This window comes from Entelurus aequoreus, linkage group LG05 (assembly GCF_033978785.1).
Source record: "Entelurus aequoreus isolate RoL-2023_Sb linkage group LG05, RoL_Eaeq_v1.1, whole genome shotgun sequence".
NCBI classification, from domain to species: Eukaryota; Metazoa; Chordata; class Actinopteri; order Syngnathiformes; family Syngnathidae; genus Entelurus; species Entelurus aequoreus.
The window spans coordinates 15,254,638-15,275,253 of NC_084735.1; the positions used below are offsets into that span (position 1 = coordinate 15,254,638).

The 20,616-nt window shown below is 37.6% G+C and overlaps 1 protein-coding gene across 1 annotated transcript in view; it reads right to left on the minus strand.

Annotated features, from left to right (window-relative positions):
• galnt12 (UDP-N-acetyl-alpha-D-galactosamine:polypeptide N-acetylgalactosaminyltransferase 12) overlaps positions 1-18,786 on the minus strand; it is a 44,128-nt gene extending 25,342 nt beyond the window's left edge. The window contains exons 1-5 of the mRNA XM_062046242.1: positions 18,624-18,786; positions 17,984-18,485; positions 5,458-5,627; positions 3,606-3,795; positions 3,347-3,532 (exon numbers count right to left, since the gene is read on the minus strand). Of these exons, the coding sequence (XP_061902226.1) occupies positions 3,347-3,532; positions 3,606-3,795; positions 5,458-5,627; positions 17,984-18,339 (902 nt within the window). The 5' untranslated portion in view covers positions 18,340-18,485; positions 18,624-18,786. The remainder of the gene's footprint in view (positions 1-3,346; positions 3,533-3,605; positions 3,796-5,457; positions 5,628-17,983; positions 18,486-18,623) is intronic.
• Between the last annotated feature and the right edge of the window lie 1,830 nt (positions 18,787-20,616).

Here is a 20,616-nt window from a genome sequence, read left to right on the forward strand (position 1 = left end):
TTATTATAAGTGCTAACGCAGACTATTTATAGTGAATATTAACAAGTATTAGTGATATTGTTATTATAAGTGCTAACGCAGACAGACTATTTATAGTGAACATTAACAAGTATTAGTGATATTTTTATTATAAGTGCTAACGCAGACAGACTATTTATAGTGAATATTAACAAGTATTAGTGATATTGTTATTATAAGTGCTAACACAGACTATTTATAGTGAATATTAACAAGTATTAGTGATATTGTTATTATAAGTGCTAACGCAGACAGACTATTTATAGTGAATATTAACAAGTATTAGTGATATTGTTATTATAAGTGCTAACGCAGACAGACTATTTATAGTGAATATTAACAAGTATTAGTGATATTGTTATTATAAGTGCTAACACAGACTATTTATAGTGAATATTAACAAGTATTAGTGATATTAATATTATAAGTGCTAACACAGACTATTTATAGTGAATATTAACAAGTATTAGTGATATTGTTATTATAAGTGCTAACGCAGACGGACTATTCATAGTGAATATTAACAAGTATTAGTGATATTGTTATTATAAGTGCTAACGCAGACAGACTATTTATAGTGAATATTAACAAGTATTAGTGATATTGTTATTATAAGTGCTAACACAGGCTATTTATAGTGAATATTAACAAGTATTAGTGATATTTTTATTATAAGTGCTAACGCAGACAGACTATTTATAGTGAATATTAACAAGTATTAGTGATATTGTTATGATAAGTGCTAACACAGGCTATTTATAGTGAATATTAACAAGTATTAGTGATATTTTTATTATAAGTGCTAACGCAGACAGACTATTTATAGTGGCGCCGTGATCACAAGCTACTACGTTTACATGACGCTTCCTTGCCTTATTCTAGGTCAAAAAATCATGCCTCTCACCTGTATAGTAAAAGGATGAGTAGGTATTCCGACAAGTTGGTACACTTTGACAGCCAATTTAGACACGGGAATGGCGAGAACGACGCGAAAAGAAGCTTGGTTCCACCCCCCCTTTGCTTGTCATTGGTCATCTAAATGGGAATATATAAACATCCTAGCAGTCGGCATCCTAATGACAGCAGACCTTGTACAGTAAGTGATGTTTTATTATGTTTGTTGGTTTTCATCAAGTCTGCAGTGAGTGATAATCAGTGATGATGAAGGAAAAAAGCGAACGTTGGGATGCGTTTTTTAAATGAATATCAAAATACATAAATATTATTATAAATGTTATACATTACATCCTGTATATAAAACCTAATGGAGGTATTTAGGTGTTTTTTAGGGGCTTTATAGGCTCCATTGTAAGCAAACCTTTGATGAAATGGATTTAATATTTAAAATGCATTAAAAAAAATACATCTGTCGTCATGTCTCTCATAATGATTGTGAAAGATGGGCAAAATTCCAAAAAGAAATGCACAGTTCCTCTTTAAAAAAGATCCAAATACAATTTCAGTGTGTAAAAATTCAGTGTAAAAAAATTGTGTATAAAAATTCAGTGTAAAAAGTTTCAGTGTATAAAAAATTCAGTGTAAAAAATATCAGTGTATAAAAATTCAGTGTATAAAAATTAATTGTAAAAAGATTCAGTGTAAAAAAATTCAGTGTAAAACAATTCAGTGTATAAAAAATAATTGTAATAAAATGTCAGTGTATAAAAATTCAGTGTATAAAAAATTCAGTGTAAAAAACATCAGTGTAAAAAGATTCAGTGTAAAAGAATTCAGTGTATAAAAATTCAGAGTAAAAAAAATCAGTGCAAAAAAAATCAGAGTATAAAAATTCAGTGTAAAATAATTCAGTGTAAAAAGATTCAGTGTAAAAAAATCAGTGTATAAAAAATTCAGTGTATAAAAATTCCGCGTACAATAATTCAGTGTATAAAAAAATTCAGTGTAAAAAGATTCAGGGTATAAAAATTCAGTGTAAAAAGATTAAGTGTATAAAAATTAACTGTAAAAAAATCAGTGTAAAAAATGTCAGTGTAAAAATTCAGTGTATAAAAATTCAGTGTAAAAAGATTTAGTGTAAAAAAATTCAGTTTAAAAAGATTTAATGTAAAAACATTCAGTGTATAAAAAATTCAGTGTATAAAAATTCAGTGTAAAAAGATTTAGTGTAAAAAGATTCAGTGTAAAAAATTCAGTTTAAAAAGATTCAATGTAAAAAGATTCAGTGTATAAAAATTCAGTATATAAAAAATTCAGTGTAAAATAATTAAGTCTATAAAAATTCAGTGTAAAAAGATTCAGTTTAAAAAGATTCAATTTAAAAAGATTCAGTGTATAAAAATTCAGTATATAAAAAATTCAGTGTATAAAAATTCAGTGTAAAATAATTAAGTCTATAAAAATTCAGTGTAAAAAGATTCAGTGTATAAAAATTCTGCGTACAATAATTCAGTGTATAAAAAAATTCAGTGTAAAAAGATTCAGTGTAAAAAAATTCAGTGTAAAAAGATTAAGTGTATAAAAATTAACTGTAAAAAGATTCAGTGTAAAAAAATTCAGTGTAAAAAGATTAAGTGTATAAAAATTAACTGTAAAAGAAATCAGTGTAAAAAATGTCAGTGTAAAAATTCAGTGTATAAAAATTTAGTGTAAAAAGATTTAGTATAAAAAGATTCAGTGTATAAAAATTCAGTGTAAAAAGATTCAGTGTAAAAAAATTCAGTGTAAAAAGATTAAGTGTATAAAAATTAACTGTAAAAGAAATCAGTGTAAAAATTCAGTGTATAAAAATTCAGTGTATAAAAAATTCAGTGTATAAAAATTCAGTGTAAAATAATTAAGTCTATAAAAATTCAGTGTAAAAATATTCAGTGTATAAAAATTCAGTGTAAAAGTTTCGGTGTATAAAAAATTCAGTGTAAAAAAAAATCAGTGTAAAAAAATTCAGTGCAAAAAAAATTCAGTGTATAATAATTTGGTGTAAAAAGATTCAATGTATAAAAATTCAGCGTAAAAGAATTAAGTGTAAAAAATTCAGAGTAAAAAAATTCACAAAAAAATAATGTTGTTTTTTTAACACTGATTTTATTTATATACTGAATTTTTAAACAGGGAATTTTTTTCTAACTGAATTTGTATTGCACTGAATTTTTATACACTGATTTTGTATCACACTGCCTTTTTTTCTCAGTGAAAAACTGTCAGCATGATTTGATGTCAAACAATTCAGCTCGCAACATTCAAACAAACTATTCAGTTACGTAAACTCGTGTCAAAAAAAAGACAAATTAGTTTCCATAGCAACCGGACGAAGCGAGCGAAGGCGGAGGTTTGATTTGAGCTGAACGGAATAAAAGAGTAGCGGACGCACCTGATGACATCAGTAGGCGAAAGGCGGCGTGTCTTCTCAGACTGGGGGATGGTGTGCCAGGTGAAGACCAGCCGCCAGTCAAAGCCGCCGATGTTGGGCTCACCTGAGTGGCCCAGGTACTCAAAGGTGTTCCAGTTGATGGAGTCGATGACGGGACACACCACGGCCGACGGCTCCTCTTTGATCCTGGCGGCGGGCGAAGGGCAGACTTTTAAAAAAAAAGCGAGGAGACGGCCGAGGTCAGGTGGCCCCTCCCTACCTTTGGAGGAGGGGCTCCAGCCAGCCCTGGTGACACTCGCAGTGGCAGTCCAGGAAGGTCAGCACGTCGCCCGTGGCCAGGGAGGCTCCCAGCAGGCGGGCTCGCACCAGGCCCTGCCTCTTGGTGGCCCGCACCAGGCGCACCTTCCTCAGGCCCGACAGGTACTTCTCCAGCGGCGCCTTCAGGTGAGCTGCAGGCGGGGGGGAGGAGTCTTTTTTTTTTTTTTTTTTTTACCCTCACAATTTTTTACCCAAATGTGTTGAAACACCTGGAGTGAAGACACTGTCATGAATGTAAATACATTAATCTAATATAAGATTGGTTAGCACTGTAGTTGCCAAGGCAACAACTGGCGCCCTTGTTTGCTAGCGATTAGCACATTAGCTGTCAACTAGTAATTACAACAGGAGAGACTTGTATGTCCCCACAATGGGAAAATTACATGCTAGTTGTCAGTTAGCACGCTTGTTGTCAGCTAGCGGTTAGTGCCTTAGTTATCAGCTAGCAATTAGCGCGTTAGTCATCAGCTAGCGATTAGCGCTGTAGTTTTCTAGCGCACTAGTTGTCACCTAGCGACGAACGCCGCGCTAGTTGTCAGCTAACGATTAACGCACTATTTGTCACCTAGCTACTAGCGCCGCGCAAGTCGTCAGCTAACGATTAACGCACTATTTGTCACCTAGCTACTATCGCCGCGCTAGTCGTCAGCTAACAATTAATGCACTATTTGTCACCTAGCTACTAGCACCGCGCTAGTTGTCACCTAGCTACTAGCGCTAGTTGTCAGCTAACGATTAACGCACTATTTGTCACCTAACGACGAACGCCGCGCTAGTTGTCAGCTAAGGATTAACGCACTATTTGTCACCTAGCTACTAGCGCTAGTTGTCAGCTAACGATTAACCCACTATTTGTCACCTAGCGACGAACGCCGCGCTAGTTGTCAGCTAACGATTAACGCACTATTTGTCTCCTAGCGACGAACGACGCGCTAGTTGTCAGCTAACGATTAACGCACAATTTCTCACCTAGATACTAGCGCTAGTTGTCAGCTAACGATTACCCGCACTATGTGTCACCTAGCTACTAGCGCTAGTTGTCAGCTAACGATTAACGCACTATTTGTCACCTAGCTACCAGCGCTAGTTGTCAGCTAACGATTAATGCACTATTTGTTACCTAGCTACTAGCGCTAGTTGTCAGCTAACGATTAACGCACTATTTGTCACCTAGCGACGAACGCCGCGCTAGTTGTCAGCTAACGATTAACGCACTATTTGTCACCTAGCTACTAGCGCTAGTTGTCAGCTAACGATTAACGCACAATTTGTCACCCAGCGACGAAAGCCGCGCTAGTTGTCAGCTAACAATTAGCGCACTATTTGTCACCTTGCTACTAGCGCCGCGCTAGTTGTCAGCTAACGATTAACGCACTATTTTTCACCTAGCTACTAGCGCTAGTTGTCAGCTAACGATCAACGCACTATTTGTCGCATGGCTACTAGCGCCGCGCTAGTTGTCAGCTAACGATTAGCACGCTGGTTGTCAGCGATTGGAGCTCCAGGTCTCAGCAAGCAATTAGCGCACTAGTTGCCAGCTAGCTATAACGTGTTTTTGCCAGCTAGCTCCTAGCATGCATCACTGAATACGGGTGTTGGTAAAGGTGACTACAGGAGTGTTATTTTAAATCTAGAAGGGTATAAAAATGTTTTAGAAAAAAAATTTTTTTTACAAGGTTGTTAAACAAAGTTTTCATGCTCTAACTATGAATTTTTTTTTTTTGATATTTATAAACAAGAATGAATTTTTTGCGGATATGAATTTCGGGTGCTGTTGTGTGTTGGTGCGTCACCTCTGTCGCTGTAGTCGTCCACCAGCACCAGCTCCTTGAGCAGGATGTCCGGAGACGTCTCCAGGACGCTGTGGACGGTCCTGAGCAGCGTGGACCAGGCCTCGTTGTAGAAGGCGATCACCACCGAGGTGGTGGGCAGGGACGTGTAGTCGTAGTGCAGGTCCAGGCAGCTGCCGCGGGGAGGACCACACATTCACTAACAAGTCACACAAAACATACGCACAACTTTTACAACTTGGAACGCTTTTTCTTTGGGCCGGCTCTCTTTCCTGTGAGCCTCTGGCCAGGCGTGGAAACGCCAAAGTTAAAGTCAAACCTCAGGAAAAACAATTGTTAGCGTGTTTATGTTAACGAGATGATACTGAGGTCCAAAATCCAGGATTTTTGTGTTTTGAAACAGACATTTATTTTGAAAGCGTGTCTCAAAGGTGCCGTCAGAACTGAGGAAACGCCCACAAAAAATGAATATAGCTTCCCTGGGAACGATTTGAATGTGGGAATTGTGGAAGTTTGAAGAAAGTCCCATTCGTTTCAATGGGAATTTCAGAAAAAATTGGGAATTTCGGGAAAAGAGGGAATTTTTGTGAAAATGGTAAAAAAACTTGAATGTTCAGAATGAGTGGAAATTGTTGGTGTTGGAATTTTTTAAATTGGTGGAGAAATGTTGAAGTAGTAACATGTTGAATTGGGAAATGGTATTACAAAATTCCTGGAATTTCGGGAAAACCGGGAATTTTTTCAGTTCAAAAAACAAAGTTTTTTTCCCCCGATCAAGAGGAATGATTTGACGGTGGAATGGTTGAAATGTGTTTAAAAATGTGGAAGGAGTAGTCGCCAGAAAAAAGGTTGGAAATAGGGCTTTGGAAAAGCAGGAACTCTGGAAAATCCTGGAATGTTTTTGAAGTTGGAAAAGGGGAAGTTTGAATTTCCAGGATGGTGGAATGTGTTGAAGGTGGAATGGGTTGAATAGGTTGAAAAATTTGGAAATGGTGGAAGTTTGAAGAATGCCCCATTCATTTCAATGGGAATTTCAGAAAAAAATGGGAATTTCGGGAAAAGCGGGAATTTTTGGGAAAATGGTAAACACCTTGAATGTTCAGAATGAGTTGAAATGGTTGGTGTTGGAATGTTTCAAATTGGTGGAGAAATGTTGAAGTAGTAACATGTTGAATTGAGAAATGGTATTACGGAATTCCTGGAATTTCAGGAAAAGCGGGAATTTTTCCAGTTAAAAAATTGTGTTTTTTTTGTCCCGATCAAGAGGAATGATTTGACGGTGGAACGGTTGAAATGCGTTGAAAAATGTGCAAGGAGTAGTCGCCAGAAAAAAGGGTGGAAATAGGGCTTTGAAAAAGCATGAATTCTGGAATTCTTTTGAACTTGGAAAGAGGAAGTTTGAATTTCCAGGATGGTGGAATATGTTGAAGGTTGAATGGGTTGAATAGGTTGAAAAATGTGGAAATGGTGGAAGTTAGAAAAATGGCCAATTCATATTGAATTGGGAAAATGCAAAAAAAAAAGGGGAATTATGTGAAATCCGGGAATTTTTTCTTAGAATTGTTGAAGTAGGTCACACAATTCCTGAACAGGCTGAATAGTTTGAAATTGGAACGGATTGAATCAGATGAAGAATGTGGGAATTGTGGAAGTTTGAAGAAAGTCCCATTCATTTCAATGGGAATTTCAGAAAAAATTGGGAATTTCAGGAAAAGCGGGAGTTTGGGAAAATGGTAAAAAACTTGAATGTTCAGAATGAGTTGTAATGGTTGGTGTTGGTGTTGAATTGTTTCAAATTGGTGGAGAAATGTTGAAGCAGTAACATGTTGAATTGGGAAATGGTATTATGGAATTCCTGGAATTTCGGGAATTTTTGCAGTTCAAAAAACTGATTTGTTTTTTCCCCCCGATCAAGAAGAATGATTTGACGGGGGAATGGTTTAAATGCATTGAAAAATGTGCAAGGAGTAGTCGCCAGAAAAAAGGGTGGAAATAGGGCTTTATAAAAGCAGGAATTCTGGAAAATCCTGACATGTTTTTGAAGTTGGACAAGGGGAAGTTTGAATTTCCAGGATGGTGGAATATGTTGAAGGTGGAATGGGTTGAATAGGTTGAAAAATGTGGAAATGGTGGAAGTTAGAAAAATGGCCAATTCATTTTGAATTGGGAAAATGCAAAAAAAAAAAGGAATTATGTGAAATCCGGGAAATTTTAGTTAGAATTGTTGAAGTAGAGCACACAATTCCTGAACAGGCTGAATAGTTTGAAGTTGGAACGGATTGAATCAGATGAAGAATGTGGGAATTGTGGAAGTTTGAAGAAAGTCCCATTCATTTCAATGGGAATTTCAGAAAAAATTGGGAATTTCGGGAAAAGCGGGAGTTTGGGAAAATGGTAAAAAAAACTTGAATGTTCAGAATGAGTTGAAATGGTTGGTGTTGGAATTTTTCAAATTGGTGGAGAAACGTTGAAGTAGTAACATGTTGAATTGAGAAATGGTGTTACGGAATTCCTGGAATTTTGGGAAAACCGGGAATTTTTCCAGTTCAAAAAACAAATTCGTTTTTTTCCCCCCGATCAAGAGGAAGGATTTGACGGTGGAATGGTTGAAATGTGTTTAAAAATGTGGAAGGAGTAGTCGCCAGAAAAAAGGTTGGAAATAGGGCTTTGGAAAAGCAGGAACTCTGGAAAATCCTGGAATGTTTTTGAAGTTGGAAAAGGGGACGTTTGAATTTCCAGGATGGTGGAATGTGTTGAAGGTGGAATGGGTTGAATAGGTTGAAAAATTTGGAAATGGTGGAAGTTTGAAGAATGCCCCATTCATTTCAATGGGAATTTCAGAAAAAAATGGGAATTTCGGGAAAAGCAGGAATTTTTGGGGAAATGGTAAAAAAACTTGAATGTTCAGAATGAGTTGAAATGGTTGGTGTCGGTGTTGGAACTTTTCAAATTGGTGGAGAAATGTTGAAGTAGTAACATGTTGAATTGAGAAATGGTGTGACAGATTTCCTGGAATTTCAGGAAAACCGGGAATTTTTCCAGTTCAAAAAACAAATTTGTTTTTTTGTTCCGATCAAGAGGAATGATTTGACGGTGGAACGGTTGAAATGACTTGAAAAATGTGGAAGGAGTAGTCGCCAGAAAAAAGGGTGGAAATAGGGCTTTGGAAAAGCAGGAATTCTGAAAAATCCTGGAATTTTTTTGAACTTGAAAAAGGGGAAGTTTGAATTTCCAGGATGGTGGAATGTGTTGAAGGTGGAATGGGTTGAATAGGTTGAAAAAGTTGGAAATTGTGGAAGTTTGAAGAATGCCCCATTCATTTCAATGGGAATTTCAGAAAAAAATGGGAATTTCGGGAAAAGCGGGAATTTTTGGGAAAATGGTAAACACCTTGAATGTTCAGAATGAGTTGAAATGGTTGGTGTTGGAATGTTTCAAATTGGTGGAGAAATGTTGAAGTAGTAACATGTTGAATTGAGAAATGGTATTACGGAATTCCTGGAATTTCAGGAAAAGCGGGAATTTTTCCAGTTAAAATTTTGTTTTTGTTTTTTTTGTCCCGATCAAGAGGAATGATTTGACGGTGGAACGGTTGAAATGCGTTGAAAAATGTGCAAGGAGTAGTCGCCAGAAAAAAGGGTGGAAATAGGGCTTTGAAAAAGCATGAATTCTGGAATTCTTTTGAACTTGGAAAGAGGAAGTTTGAATTTCCAGGATGGTGGAATATGTTGAAGGTTGAATGGGTTGAATAGGTTGAAAAATGTGGAAATGGTGGAAGTTAGAAAAATGGCCAATTCATTTTGAATTGGGAAAATGCAAAAAAAAAAAGGGGAATTATGTGAAATCCGGGAATTTTTTCTTAGAATTGTTGAAGTAGGGCACACAATTCCTGAACAGGCTGAATAGTTTGAAATTGGAACTGATTGAATCAGATGAAGAATGTGGGAATTGTGGAAGTTTGAAGAAAGTCCTATTCATTTCAATGGGAATTTCAGAAAAAATTGGGAATTTCGGGAAAAGCGGGAGTTTGGGAAAATGGTAAAAAACTTGAATGTTCAGAATGTGTTGAAATGGTTGGTGTTGGTGTTGAATTGTTTCAAATTGGTGGAGAAATGTTGAAGCAGTAACATGTTGAATTGGGAAATGGTATTACGGAATTCCTGGAATTTCGGGAATTTTTGCAGTTCAAAAAACTGATTTGTTTTTTCCCCCAATCAAGAAGAATGATTTGACGGGGGAATGGTTGAAATGCATTGAAAAATGTGCAAGGAGTAGTCGCCAGAAAAAAGGGTGGAAATAGGGCTTTGGAAAAGCAGGAATTCTGGAAAATCCTGACATGTTTTTGAAGTTGGAAAAGGGGAAGTTTGAATTTCCAGGATGGTGGAATATGTTGAAGGTGGAATGGGTTGAATAGGTTGAAAACTGTGGAAATGGTGGAAGTTAGAAAAATGGCCAATTCATTTTGAATTGGGAAAATGCAAAAAAAAAAGGGGAATTATGTGAAATCCGGGAAATTTTAGTTAGAATTGTTGAAGTAGGGCACACAATTCCTGAACAGGCTGAATAGTTTGAAGTTGGAACGGATTGAATCAGATGAAGAATGTGGGAATTGTGGAAGTTTGAAGAAAGTCCCATTCATTTCAATGGGAATTTCAGAAAAAATTGGGAATTTCGGGAAAAGCGGGAGTTTGGGAAAATGGTAAAAAACTTGAATGTTCAGAATGAGTTGTAATGGTTGGTGTTGGTGTTGAATTGTTTCAAATTGGTGGAGAAACGTTGAAGTAGTAACATGTTGAATTGAGAAATGGTGTTACGGAATTCCTGGAATTTTGGGAAAACCGGGAATTTTTCCAGTTCAAAAAACAAATTCGTTTTTTTCCCCCCGATCAAGAGGAATGATTTGACGGTAGAACGGTTGAAATGCGTTGAAAAATGTGGAAGGAGTAGTCGCCAGAAAAAAGGGTGGAAATAGGGCTTTGGAAAAGCAGGAACTCTGGAAAATCCTGAAACGTTTTTGGAGTTGGAAAAGGGGATGTTTGAATTTCCAGGATGGTGGAATATGTTGAAGGTGGAATGGGTTGAATAGGTTGAAAAATTTGGAAATGGTGGAAGTTTGAAGAATTTCCCATTCATTTCAATGGGAATTTCAGAAAAAATGGGAATTTCGGGAAAAGCAGGAATTTTTGGGGAAATGGTAAAAAAACTTGAATGTTCAGAATGAGTTGAAATGGTTGGTGTTGGTGTTGGAACTTTTCAAATTGGTGGAGAAATGTTGAAGTAGTAACATGTTGAATTGAGAAATGGTGTGACAGATTTCCTGGAATTTCAGGAAAACCGGGAATTTTTCCAGTTCAAAAAACAAATTTGTTTTTTGTTCCGATCAAGAGGAATTATTTGACGGTGGAACGGTTGAAATGACTTGAAAAATGTGGAAGGAGTAGTCGCCAGAAAAAAGGGTGGAAATAGGGCTTTGGAAAAGCAGGAATTCTGAAAAATCCTGGAATTTTTTTGAACTTGAAAAAGGGGAAGTTTGAATTTCCAGGATGGTGGAATGTGTTGAAGGTGGAATGGTTTGAATAGGTTGAAAAATGTGGAAGTTTGAAAAATGGCCAATTCACTATGAATTGGGAAAATGCAAAAAAAAAAAGGGAAATATGTCAAATCTGGGAATTTTTACTTAGAATTGTTTAAGTAGAGCACACAATTCCTGAACAGGCTGAATAGTTTGAAGTTGGAACGGTTTAAGAATGTCCCATTCTTTCAATGGGAATTTCAGAAAAAATTGGGAATTTCGGGAAAAGCGGGAATTTTTTGGAAAATGGTAAACAATTTGAATATTCAGAATGAGTTGAAATGGTTGGTGTTAGAATTTTTCAAATTGGTGTAGAAATGTTGAAGTAGTAACATGTTGAATTGAGAAATGGTATTATGGAATTCCTGAAATTTCGGGGAACCGGGAATTTTTGTGAAAATGGTAAAAAAAAAAACTTGAATGTTCAGAATGAGTTGAAATGGTTGGTGTTGGTGTTGGAATTTTTCAAATTGGTGGAGAAACGTTGAAGTAGTAACATGTTGAATTGAGAAATGGTATTACGGAATGCCTGGAATTTCGGGAAAAGTGGGAATTTTTGTGAAAATGGTAAAAAAAACTTGAATGTTCAGAATGAGTTGAAATGGTTGGTGTTGGTGTTGAATTGTTTCAAATTGGTGGAGAAATGTTGAAGTAGTAACATGTTGAATTGAGAAATGGGATTACGGAATTCCTGGAATTTCGGGGAAACCGGGAATTTTTGTGAAAATGGTAAGAAAGAAAAATGTAATGTTCAGAATGAGTTGAAATGGTTGGTGTTGGTGTTGGAATTTTTCAAATTGGTGGAGAAATGTTGAAGTAGTAACATGTTGAATTGAGAAATGGTATTACGGAATGCCTGGAATTTCGGGAAACATGGGAATTTTTGTGAAAATGGTAAAAAAAAACGTTGAATGTTCAGAATGAGTTGAAATGGTTGGTGTTGGTGTTGAATTGTTTCAAATTGGTGGATAAATGTTGAAGTAGTAACATGTTGAATTGAGAAATGGTATTACGGAATTCCTGGAATTTCGGGGAAACCGGGAATTTTTGTGAAAATGGTAAAAAAGAAAAATTTAATGTTCAGAATGAGTTGAAATGGTTGGTGTTTAATTGTTTCAAATTGGTGTAGAAATGTTAAAGTAGTAACATGTTGAATTGGGAAATGGTATTACGGAATTCCTGGAATTTTGGGAATTTTTCCAGTTCAAAAAACAGATTTGTTTTTTGTCCCGATCAAGAGGAATGATTTGACGGTGGAACGGGTGAAATGCGTTGAAAAATGTGGAAGGAGTAGTCGCCAGAAAAAAGGGTGGAAATAGGGCTTTGGAAAAGCAGGAAATGTGGAATTTTTTGGAACTTGGAAAAGGGGTAGTGTACATTTCCAGGATGGCGGAATGTGTTGAAGGTGGAATGGTTTGAATAGGTTGAAAAATGGGAAAATTTGAAAAAGGGCCAATTCATTTTGAATGGGAAAAATGTCCCGGAAAACCTGGAATTCAGGGAATTTTTGGAATTTGTCAATGGAAAGCCCGCGATTCCCGACAGTTTGTGAAAACGGTTTGAATAGGTTGAAAAATGTGGAAATGGAAGTTTGAAAAATTGTCAATTAATTTTGAATGGGAAAAATGTCCCAGAAAACCTGGAATTCTGGGAAATTTGGGAATTTTTGGAATTTGTCAAGGGAAAGCCCGCGATTCCCGAATAGGCTGAACAGTTTGAAACAGTTTGAATAGGTTGAAAAATGTGGAAATGGAAGTTTGAAAAATAGTCAATTCATTTTGAATGGGGAAAAATGTCCCGGAAAACCTGGAATTCTGTGAAATCTGGGAATTTTTGGAATTTGTCAAGGGAAAGCCCGCGATTCCCGAATAGGCTGAACAGTGTGAAACGGTTTGAATAAGTTGAAAAATGTGGAAATGGAAGTTTGAAAAACGGCCAATTCATTTTGAATGGGGAAAAATGTCCCAGAAAACCTGAAATTCTGGGAAATTGGGAATTTTTGGAATTTGTCAAGGGAAAGCCTGCGATTCCTGAGTAGGCTGAACAGTTTGAAACGGTTTGAATAGGTTGAAAAATGTGGAAATGGAAGTTTGAAAAACGGCCAATTAATTTTGAATGGGGAAAAATGTCCCAGAAAACCTGAAATTCTGGGAAATTTGGGAATTTTTGGAATTTGTCAAGGGAAAGCCTGCGATTCCCGAATAGACTGAACAGTTTGAATAGGTTGAAAAATGTGGAAATGGAAGTTTGACAAATGGCCAATTCATTTTGAATGGGAAAAATGTCCCGGAAAACCTGGAATTCTGTGAAATCTGGGAATTTTTGGAATTTGTCAAGGGAAAGCCTGCGATTCCCGAATAGGCTGAACAGTTTGAAACGGTTTGAATAGGTTGAAAAATGTGGAAATGGAAGTTTGAAAAACGGCCAATTAATTTTGAATGGGGAAAAATGTCCCAGAAAACCTGAAATTCTGGGAAATTTGGGAATTTTTGGAATTTGTCAAGGGAAAGCCTGCGATTCCCGAATAGACTGAACAGTTTGAATAGGTTGAAAAATGTGGAAATGGAAGTTTGACAAATGGCCAATTCATTTTGAATGGGAAAAATGTCCCGGAAAACCTGGAATTCTGTGAAATCTGGGAATTTTTGGAATTTGTCAAGGGAAAGCCTGCGATTCCCGAATAGGCTGAACAGTTTGAAACGGTTTGAATAGGTTGAAAAATGTGGAAATGGAAGTTTGAAAAACGGCCAATTAATTTTGAATGGGGAAAAATGTCCCAGAAAACCTGGAATTCTGTGAAATCTGGGAATTTTTGGAATTTGTCAAGGGAAAGCCTGCGATTCCCGAATAGGCTGAACAGTTTGAAACGGTTTGAATAGGTTGAAAAATGTGGAAATGGATGTTTGAAAAATGGTCAATTCATTTTGAATGGGAAAAATGTCCCAGAAAACCTGGAATTCTGGGAAATTTGGGAATTTTTGGAATTTGTCAAGGGAAAGCCCGCGATTCCTGAATAGGCTGAACAGTTTGAAACGGTTTGAATAGGTTGAAAAATGTGGAAATGGAAGTTTGAAAAATGGTCAATTCATTTCGAATGGGGAAAAATGTCCCAGAAAACCTGAAATTCTGGGAAATCTGGGAATTTTTGGAATTTGTCAAGGGAAAGCCCGCGATTCCTGAATAGACTGAACAGTTTGAAACGGTTTGAATAGGTTGAAAAATGTGGAAATGGAAGTTTGAAAAATGGTCAATTCATTTTGAATGGGAAAAATGTCCCGGAAAACCTGGAATTCTGTGAAATTTGGGAATTTTTGGAATTTGTCAAGGGAAAGCCCGCGATTCCTGAATAGGCTGAACAGTTTGAAACGGTTTGAATAGGTTGAAAAATGTGGAAATGGAAGCTTGAAAATGGTCAATTCATTTTGAATGGGAAAAATGTCCCATAAAACCTGAAATTCTGGGAAATTTGGGAATTTTTGGAATTTGTCAAGGGAAAGCCCGCGATTCCAGAATAGGCTGAACAGTTTGAAACAGTTTGAATAGGTTGAAAAATGTGGAAATGGAAGTTTGAAAAACGGCCAATTCATTTTGAATGGGGAAAAATGTCCCAGAAAACCTGAAATTCTGGGAAATTTGGGAATTTTTGGAATTTGTCAAGGGAAAGCCCGCGATTCCCGAATAGGCTGAACAGTTTGAAACGGTTTGAATAGGTTGAAAAATGTGGAAATGGAAGTTTGAAAAACGGCCAATTCATTTTGAATGGGGAAAAATGTCCCAGAAAACCTGAAATTCTGGGAAATTGGGAATTTTTGGAATTTGTCAAGGGAAAGCCTGCGATTCCCGAATAGGCTGAACAGTTTGAAACGGTTTGAATAGGTTGAAAAATGTGGAAATGGAAGTTTGAAAAACGGCCAATTAATTTTGAATGGGGAAAAATGTCCCAGAAAACCTGGAATTCTGTGAAATCTGGGAATTTTTGGAATTTGTCAAGGGAAAGCCTGCGATTCCCGAATAGGCTGAACAGTTTGAAACGGTTTGAATAGGTTGAAAAATGTGGAAATGGATGTTTGAAAAATGGTCAATTCATTTTGAATGGGAAAAATGTCCCAGAAAACCTGGAATTCTGGGAAATTTGGGAATTTTTGGAATTTGTCAAGGGAAAGCCCGCGATTCCTGAATAGGCTGAACAGTTTGAAACGGTTTGAATAGGTTGAAAAATGTGGAAATGGAAGTTTGAAAAATGGTCAATTCATTTCGAATGGGGAAAAATGTCCCAGAAAACCTGAAATTCTGGGAAATCTGGGAATTTTTGGAATTTGTCAAGGGAAAGCCCGCGATTCCTGAATAGACTGAACAGTTTGAAACGGTTTGAATAGGTTGAAAAATGTGGAAATGGAAGTTTGAAAAATGGTCAATTCATTTTGAATGGGAAAAATGTCCCGGAAAACCTGGAATTCTGTGAAATTTGGGAATTTTTGGAATTTGTCAAGGGAAAGCCCGCGATTCCTGAATAGGCTGAACAGTTTGAAACGGTTTGAATAGGTTGAAAAATGTGGAAATGGAAGCTTGAAAATGGTCAATTCATTTTGAATGGGAAAAATGTCCCATAAAACCTGAAATTCTGGGAAATTTGGGAATTTTTGGAATTTGTCAAGGGAAAGCCCGCGATTCCCGAATAGGCTGAACAGTTTGAAACGGTTTGAATAGGTTGAAAAATGTGGAAATGGAAGTTTGAAAAATGGTCAATTCATTTTGAATGGGAAAAATGTCCCGGAAAACCTGGAATTATGGGAAATCTGGGAATTTTTGGAATTTGTCAAGGGAAAACCCGCGATTCCCGAATAGGCTGAACAGTTTGAAACGGTTTGAATAGGTTGAAAAATGTGGAAATGGAAGTTTGAAAAACGGCCAATTCATTTTGAATGGGGAAAAATGTCCCAGAAAACCTGAAATTCTGGGAAATTTGGGAATTTTTGGAATTTGTCAAGGGAAAGCCCGCGATTCCCGAATAGACTGAACAGTTTGAAACGGTTTGAATAAGTTGAAAAATGTGGAAATGGAAGTTTGACAAATGGCCAATTCATTTTGAATGGGAAAAATGTACCGGAAAACCTGAAATTCTGTGAAATCTGGGAATTTTTGGAATTTGTCAAGGGAAAGCCTGCGATTCCCGAATAGGCTGAACAGTTTGAAACGGTTTGAATAGGTTGAAAAATGTGGAAATGGAAGTTTGAAAAATGGTCAATTCATTTTGAATGGGAAAAATGTCCCATAATACCTGAAATTCTGGGAAATTTGGGAATTTTTGGAATTTGTCAAGGGAAAGCCCGCGATTCCAGAATAGGCTGAACAGTTTGAAACAGTTTGAATAGGTTGAAAAATGTGGAAATGGAAGTTTGAAAAACGGCCAATTCATTTTGAATGGGGAAAAATGTCCCAGAAAACCTGAAATTCTGGGAAATTTGGGAATTTTTGGAATTTGTCAAGGGAAAGCCCGCGATTCCCGAATAGACTGAACAGTTTGAAACGGTTTGAATAGGTTGAAAAATGTGGAAATGGAAGTTTGACAAATGGCCAATTCATTTTGAATGGGAAAAATGTCCCGGAAAACCTGGAATTATGGGAAATTTGGGAATTTTTGGAATTTGTCAAGGGAAAGCCCGCGATTCCCGAATAGGCTGAACAGTTTGAAACGGTTTGAATAGGTTGAAAAATGTGGAAATGGAAGTTTGAAAAACGGCCAATTCATTTTGAATGGGGAAAAATGTCCCAGAAAACCTGAAATTCTGGGAAATTGGGAATTTTTGGAATTTGTCAAGGGAAAGCCCGCGATTCCTGAGTAGGCTGAACAGTTTGAAACGGTTTGAATAGGTTGAAAAATGTGGAAATGGAAGTTTGAAAAACGGCCAATTAATTTTGAATGGGGAAAAATGTCCCAGAAAACCTGAAATTCTGGGAAATTTGGGAATTTTTGGAATTTGTCAAGGGAAAACCCGTGATTCCCGAATAGACTGAACAGTTTGAATAGGTTGAAAAATGTGGAAATGGAAGTTTGACAAATGGCCAATTCATTTTGAATGGGAAAAATGTCCCGGAAAACCTGGAATTCTGTGAAATCTGGGAATTTTTGGAATTTTTCAAGGGAAAGCCCGCGATTCCCGAATAGGCTGAACAGTTTGAAACGGTTTGAATAGGTTGAAAAATGTGGAAATGGAAGTTTGAAAAATGGTCAATTCATTTTGAATGGGAAAAATGTCCCGGAAAACCTGGAATTCTGTGAAATCTGGGAATTTTTGGAATTTTTCAAGGGAAAGCCCGCGATTCCCGAATAGGCTGAACAGTTTGAAACGGTTTGAATAGGTTGAAAAATGTGGAAATGGAAGTTTGAAAAATGGTCAATTCATTTTGAATGGGAAAAATGTCCCGGAAAACCTGGAATTCTGTGAAATCTGGGAATTTTTGGAATTTGTCAAGGGAAAGCCCGCAATTCCTGAGTAGGCTGAACAGTTTGAAACGGTTTGAATAGGTTGAAAAATGTGGAAATGGAAGTTTGAAAAATGGTCAATTCATTTCGAATGGGGAAAAATGTCCCAGAAAACCTGAAATTCTGGGAAATCTGGGAATTTTTGGAATTTGTCAAGGGAAAGCCCGCGATTCCTGAATAGACTGAACAGTTTGAAACGGTTTGAATAGGTTGAAAAATGTGGAAATGGAAGTTTGAAAAATGGTCAATTCATTTCGAATGGGAAAAATGTCCCGGAAAACCTGGAATTCTGGGAATTTTTGCGATTCTCGAACAGGCTGAACAGTTTGAATCGGGTGAAAGATGTGTAAGGTAGAGCGTGCCAAAATGTGTAGAAGAAGAAGAAGAAGGATAGAAAGCTTTAACAGCAGCTACATATAACACCGGAAATAAAAGAGGAAGAGTGTGACGTCATGACGGTTGTAGTGACTCACAGCGGGTTCCTCCTCTCCGGCAGGCGGCGATGCACGGAGATCTGGTCGCTGACATAAATGTTGATCTGATGCTTGGCCAAGCTCGCCTCCTCCTTCCGCCTCTCCTCCTCGTCCAGCTGCAGGCGGACAGCTGCGCCCATCTCCCCGGGGGCGCCGGGGTCCAGGGGGGGCTTCTCGTACACCGGCCTGCTCAGGTCCTCTCCACCTCCTCCACCTCCACCTGTGTGGGCCTTCCGCTGCAGGGCAACGTTGGCGCCCGGAGAAAAGTCCCCGAAGTAGTAGAATAGCGCCAACACGGCGGCGGCTGCCAGGAGCCCCTTGAAAGTGAGCCGGCTCTTTCTCCGGCAGGGAGCCATCGCTTCGTCCCGTTCGTTCACGAAGGGCTCCGCTAACTTTTGCCACTTCTGGCCGCGCCGCCGCCAAACATGTCAGAGCAACAAGAGCAACAAGCCCAGAGTTCCTCCGCCAACAAGTGGGACACTCCTCTTTCCTCCTCCTCCTCCTTCATTGGGCCAGGACGACAATAAATGGATTAAGAAGGCGGATTAATTATTGACCGGGATTAGTTACCTGGCGGTTACTTTAGCTAGCTTTAATTAAATCTAGGTCAAATCAAACCGCCCAGCGCTTTGTCCTTTACCTTTACAGCGAGGTCAAGACGAAGACACTTTGTTTACTTTGGAATGTTATCGTGTGACGTTTGGAGTCCGCCCGGAACTTTTGAAGCCGCTGCCTGTGAAGTTTGCTTGGAATGGACTTCGACAAGCTCGCGTCGAACTAGCCAAATCGTACTTCCGGTTTCGGGGTAGCCTAAAGACAACGAACATTCGTCAAACTGTTTTTTTGTTTGTTTGTTTTTTTGCTCATTCGGCGTTATAACATCATTTAAAAGGATTATGTGTTTCAAGCGTCCACGCTTTATACATTTGGGTTATTACGTATATGACAATTTAGTTATACAATGTAGTGTAACCTATTTTTATGGGCTTTCCTCTTTGTGATGTTAAGTTCCTGTTATACAATATATGCCTTGAGCTCTTATTTTGAAGGTGCTAAGAGCGGAAAGGATGACACGTTATAGTGGAGCGGAGGTTTTGAAATAAAGAAAATAAAGTGGTCCTCGTGTAAAACTGGAGCCTCCGTGTTTGTTATTTTTTGTTTTAAATGCCTGTGTTGTTTTTGCACTTATCCTGTTATTGTGTTGGAACGAGGACGTTTCTTTTTGTAGGAGGGGCGGTACGTAACATATTGTTATGGGCTTTCCTCTTTGTGGTGTTAAATTCCTGTTATACGCTGTTATACAGTATATGCCTTGAGCTCTTATTTTGAAGGTGCTAAGAGCGGAAGTGATGACACGTTATAGTGGAGCGGAGGTTTTGAAAGAAAGAAAATAAAGTGGTCCTCGTGTAAAACTGGAGCCTCCGTGTTTGTTATTTTGTAGTTTTATACAGTATAAGCGACATTTATAAACCTCGGTTACAGTAGTTTTATTTTGAAGCATTGTTTTCCGCCTGCTTAATGAAGGCAAACTCGACTCCGAGCCTTACTTCCGTTTACATAAAGACAACAAACCATCGTCACACTTTTTTATTTTTGCTCATGCAGCGTTATAGCATAATTTAAAAGACTAATCTATTTCAAGCGTCCACGCTTTGTGGATTTTGGTTATTACAGTCATACGATCGACGTTTATTTTGAAGCATGCGTAGTAAAGCAAACTGTTTTCCGCCTGCTTGATGAAGGCAAACTCGCCTTACTTCCGTTTTCATAAAAAGACAACAAACCATCGTCACATTGTTTTTTATTTTTGCTCATAAAGCGTTATAGCATAATTTAAAAGACTAATCTATTTCAAGCGTCCACGCTTTGTGGGATATTGGTTATTACAGTCATACGATATACGTTTATTTTCAAGCATGTGGTAGTAAAACAAACCGTCTTCCGCCTGCTTGATGAGAACAAACTCGACTCCGAGCCGTACTTCCGGTTTCATAGAAAGACAACGAACATTCGTCCCACTGTTTTTTATTTATTTTTGCTCATTCGGCGTTATAACACAATTTAAAAGACTAATGTTTCAAGCGTCCACGCTTTATGGATTTTAGTTATTACATATACGACACTTAGTCATACAATATACGTTTATTTTGAAGAGTGCGCAGTAGAGCAAACAGTGTTCCGCCTGCTTGATGAGGGCAAACTCCACTCCGGGTTCACAGAAAGACATCGAATATTTGTCACAATGATTGTTTTGTTTTCATTCATCGTCGTAACAGAATCACTTAAAACCTATAGGACTATTAAGTTGGACTTTTACTTTGAAGCAGGTGCAGTTTGATGAGGGCTCGCTCGATCTCAAGCGTCCACGCTTCCGTGCTTCCGGTTTCATTAAAAACAAAATAAAGGCAACAAACATTTGTCACAATGTTGTTTTTTGTTGCTCATTCGTCGCCATAACAACATCTAAAAAGACAATTGGGAAACTGTTTTAAGGATCCACCTTTATGAGGTCTGTTACTACTTCTATGACAATAACATCCAGGCATACGTTGGACTTTTATTTTGAAGCATTTGCAGTAGAGCCAATTGTTTTCCGTCTGCTTGAAATAGACAAGACTTGTTTTAATATTAAT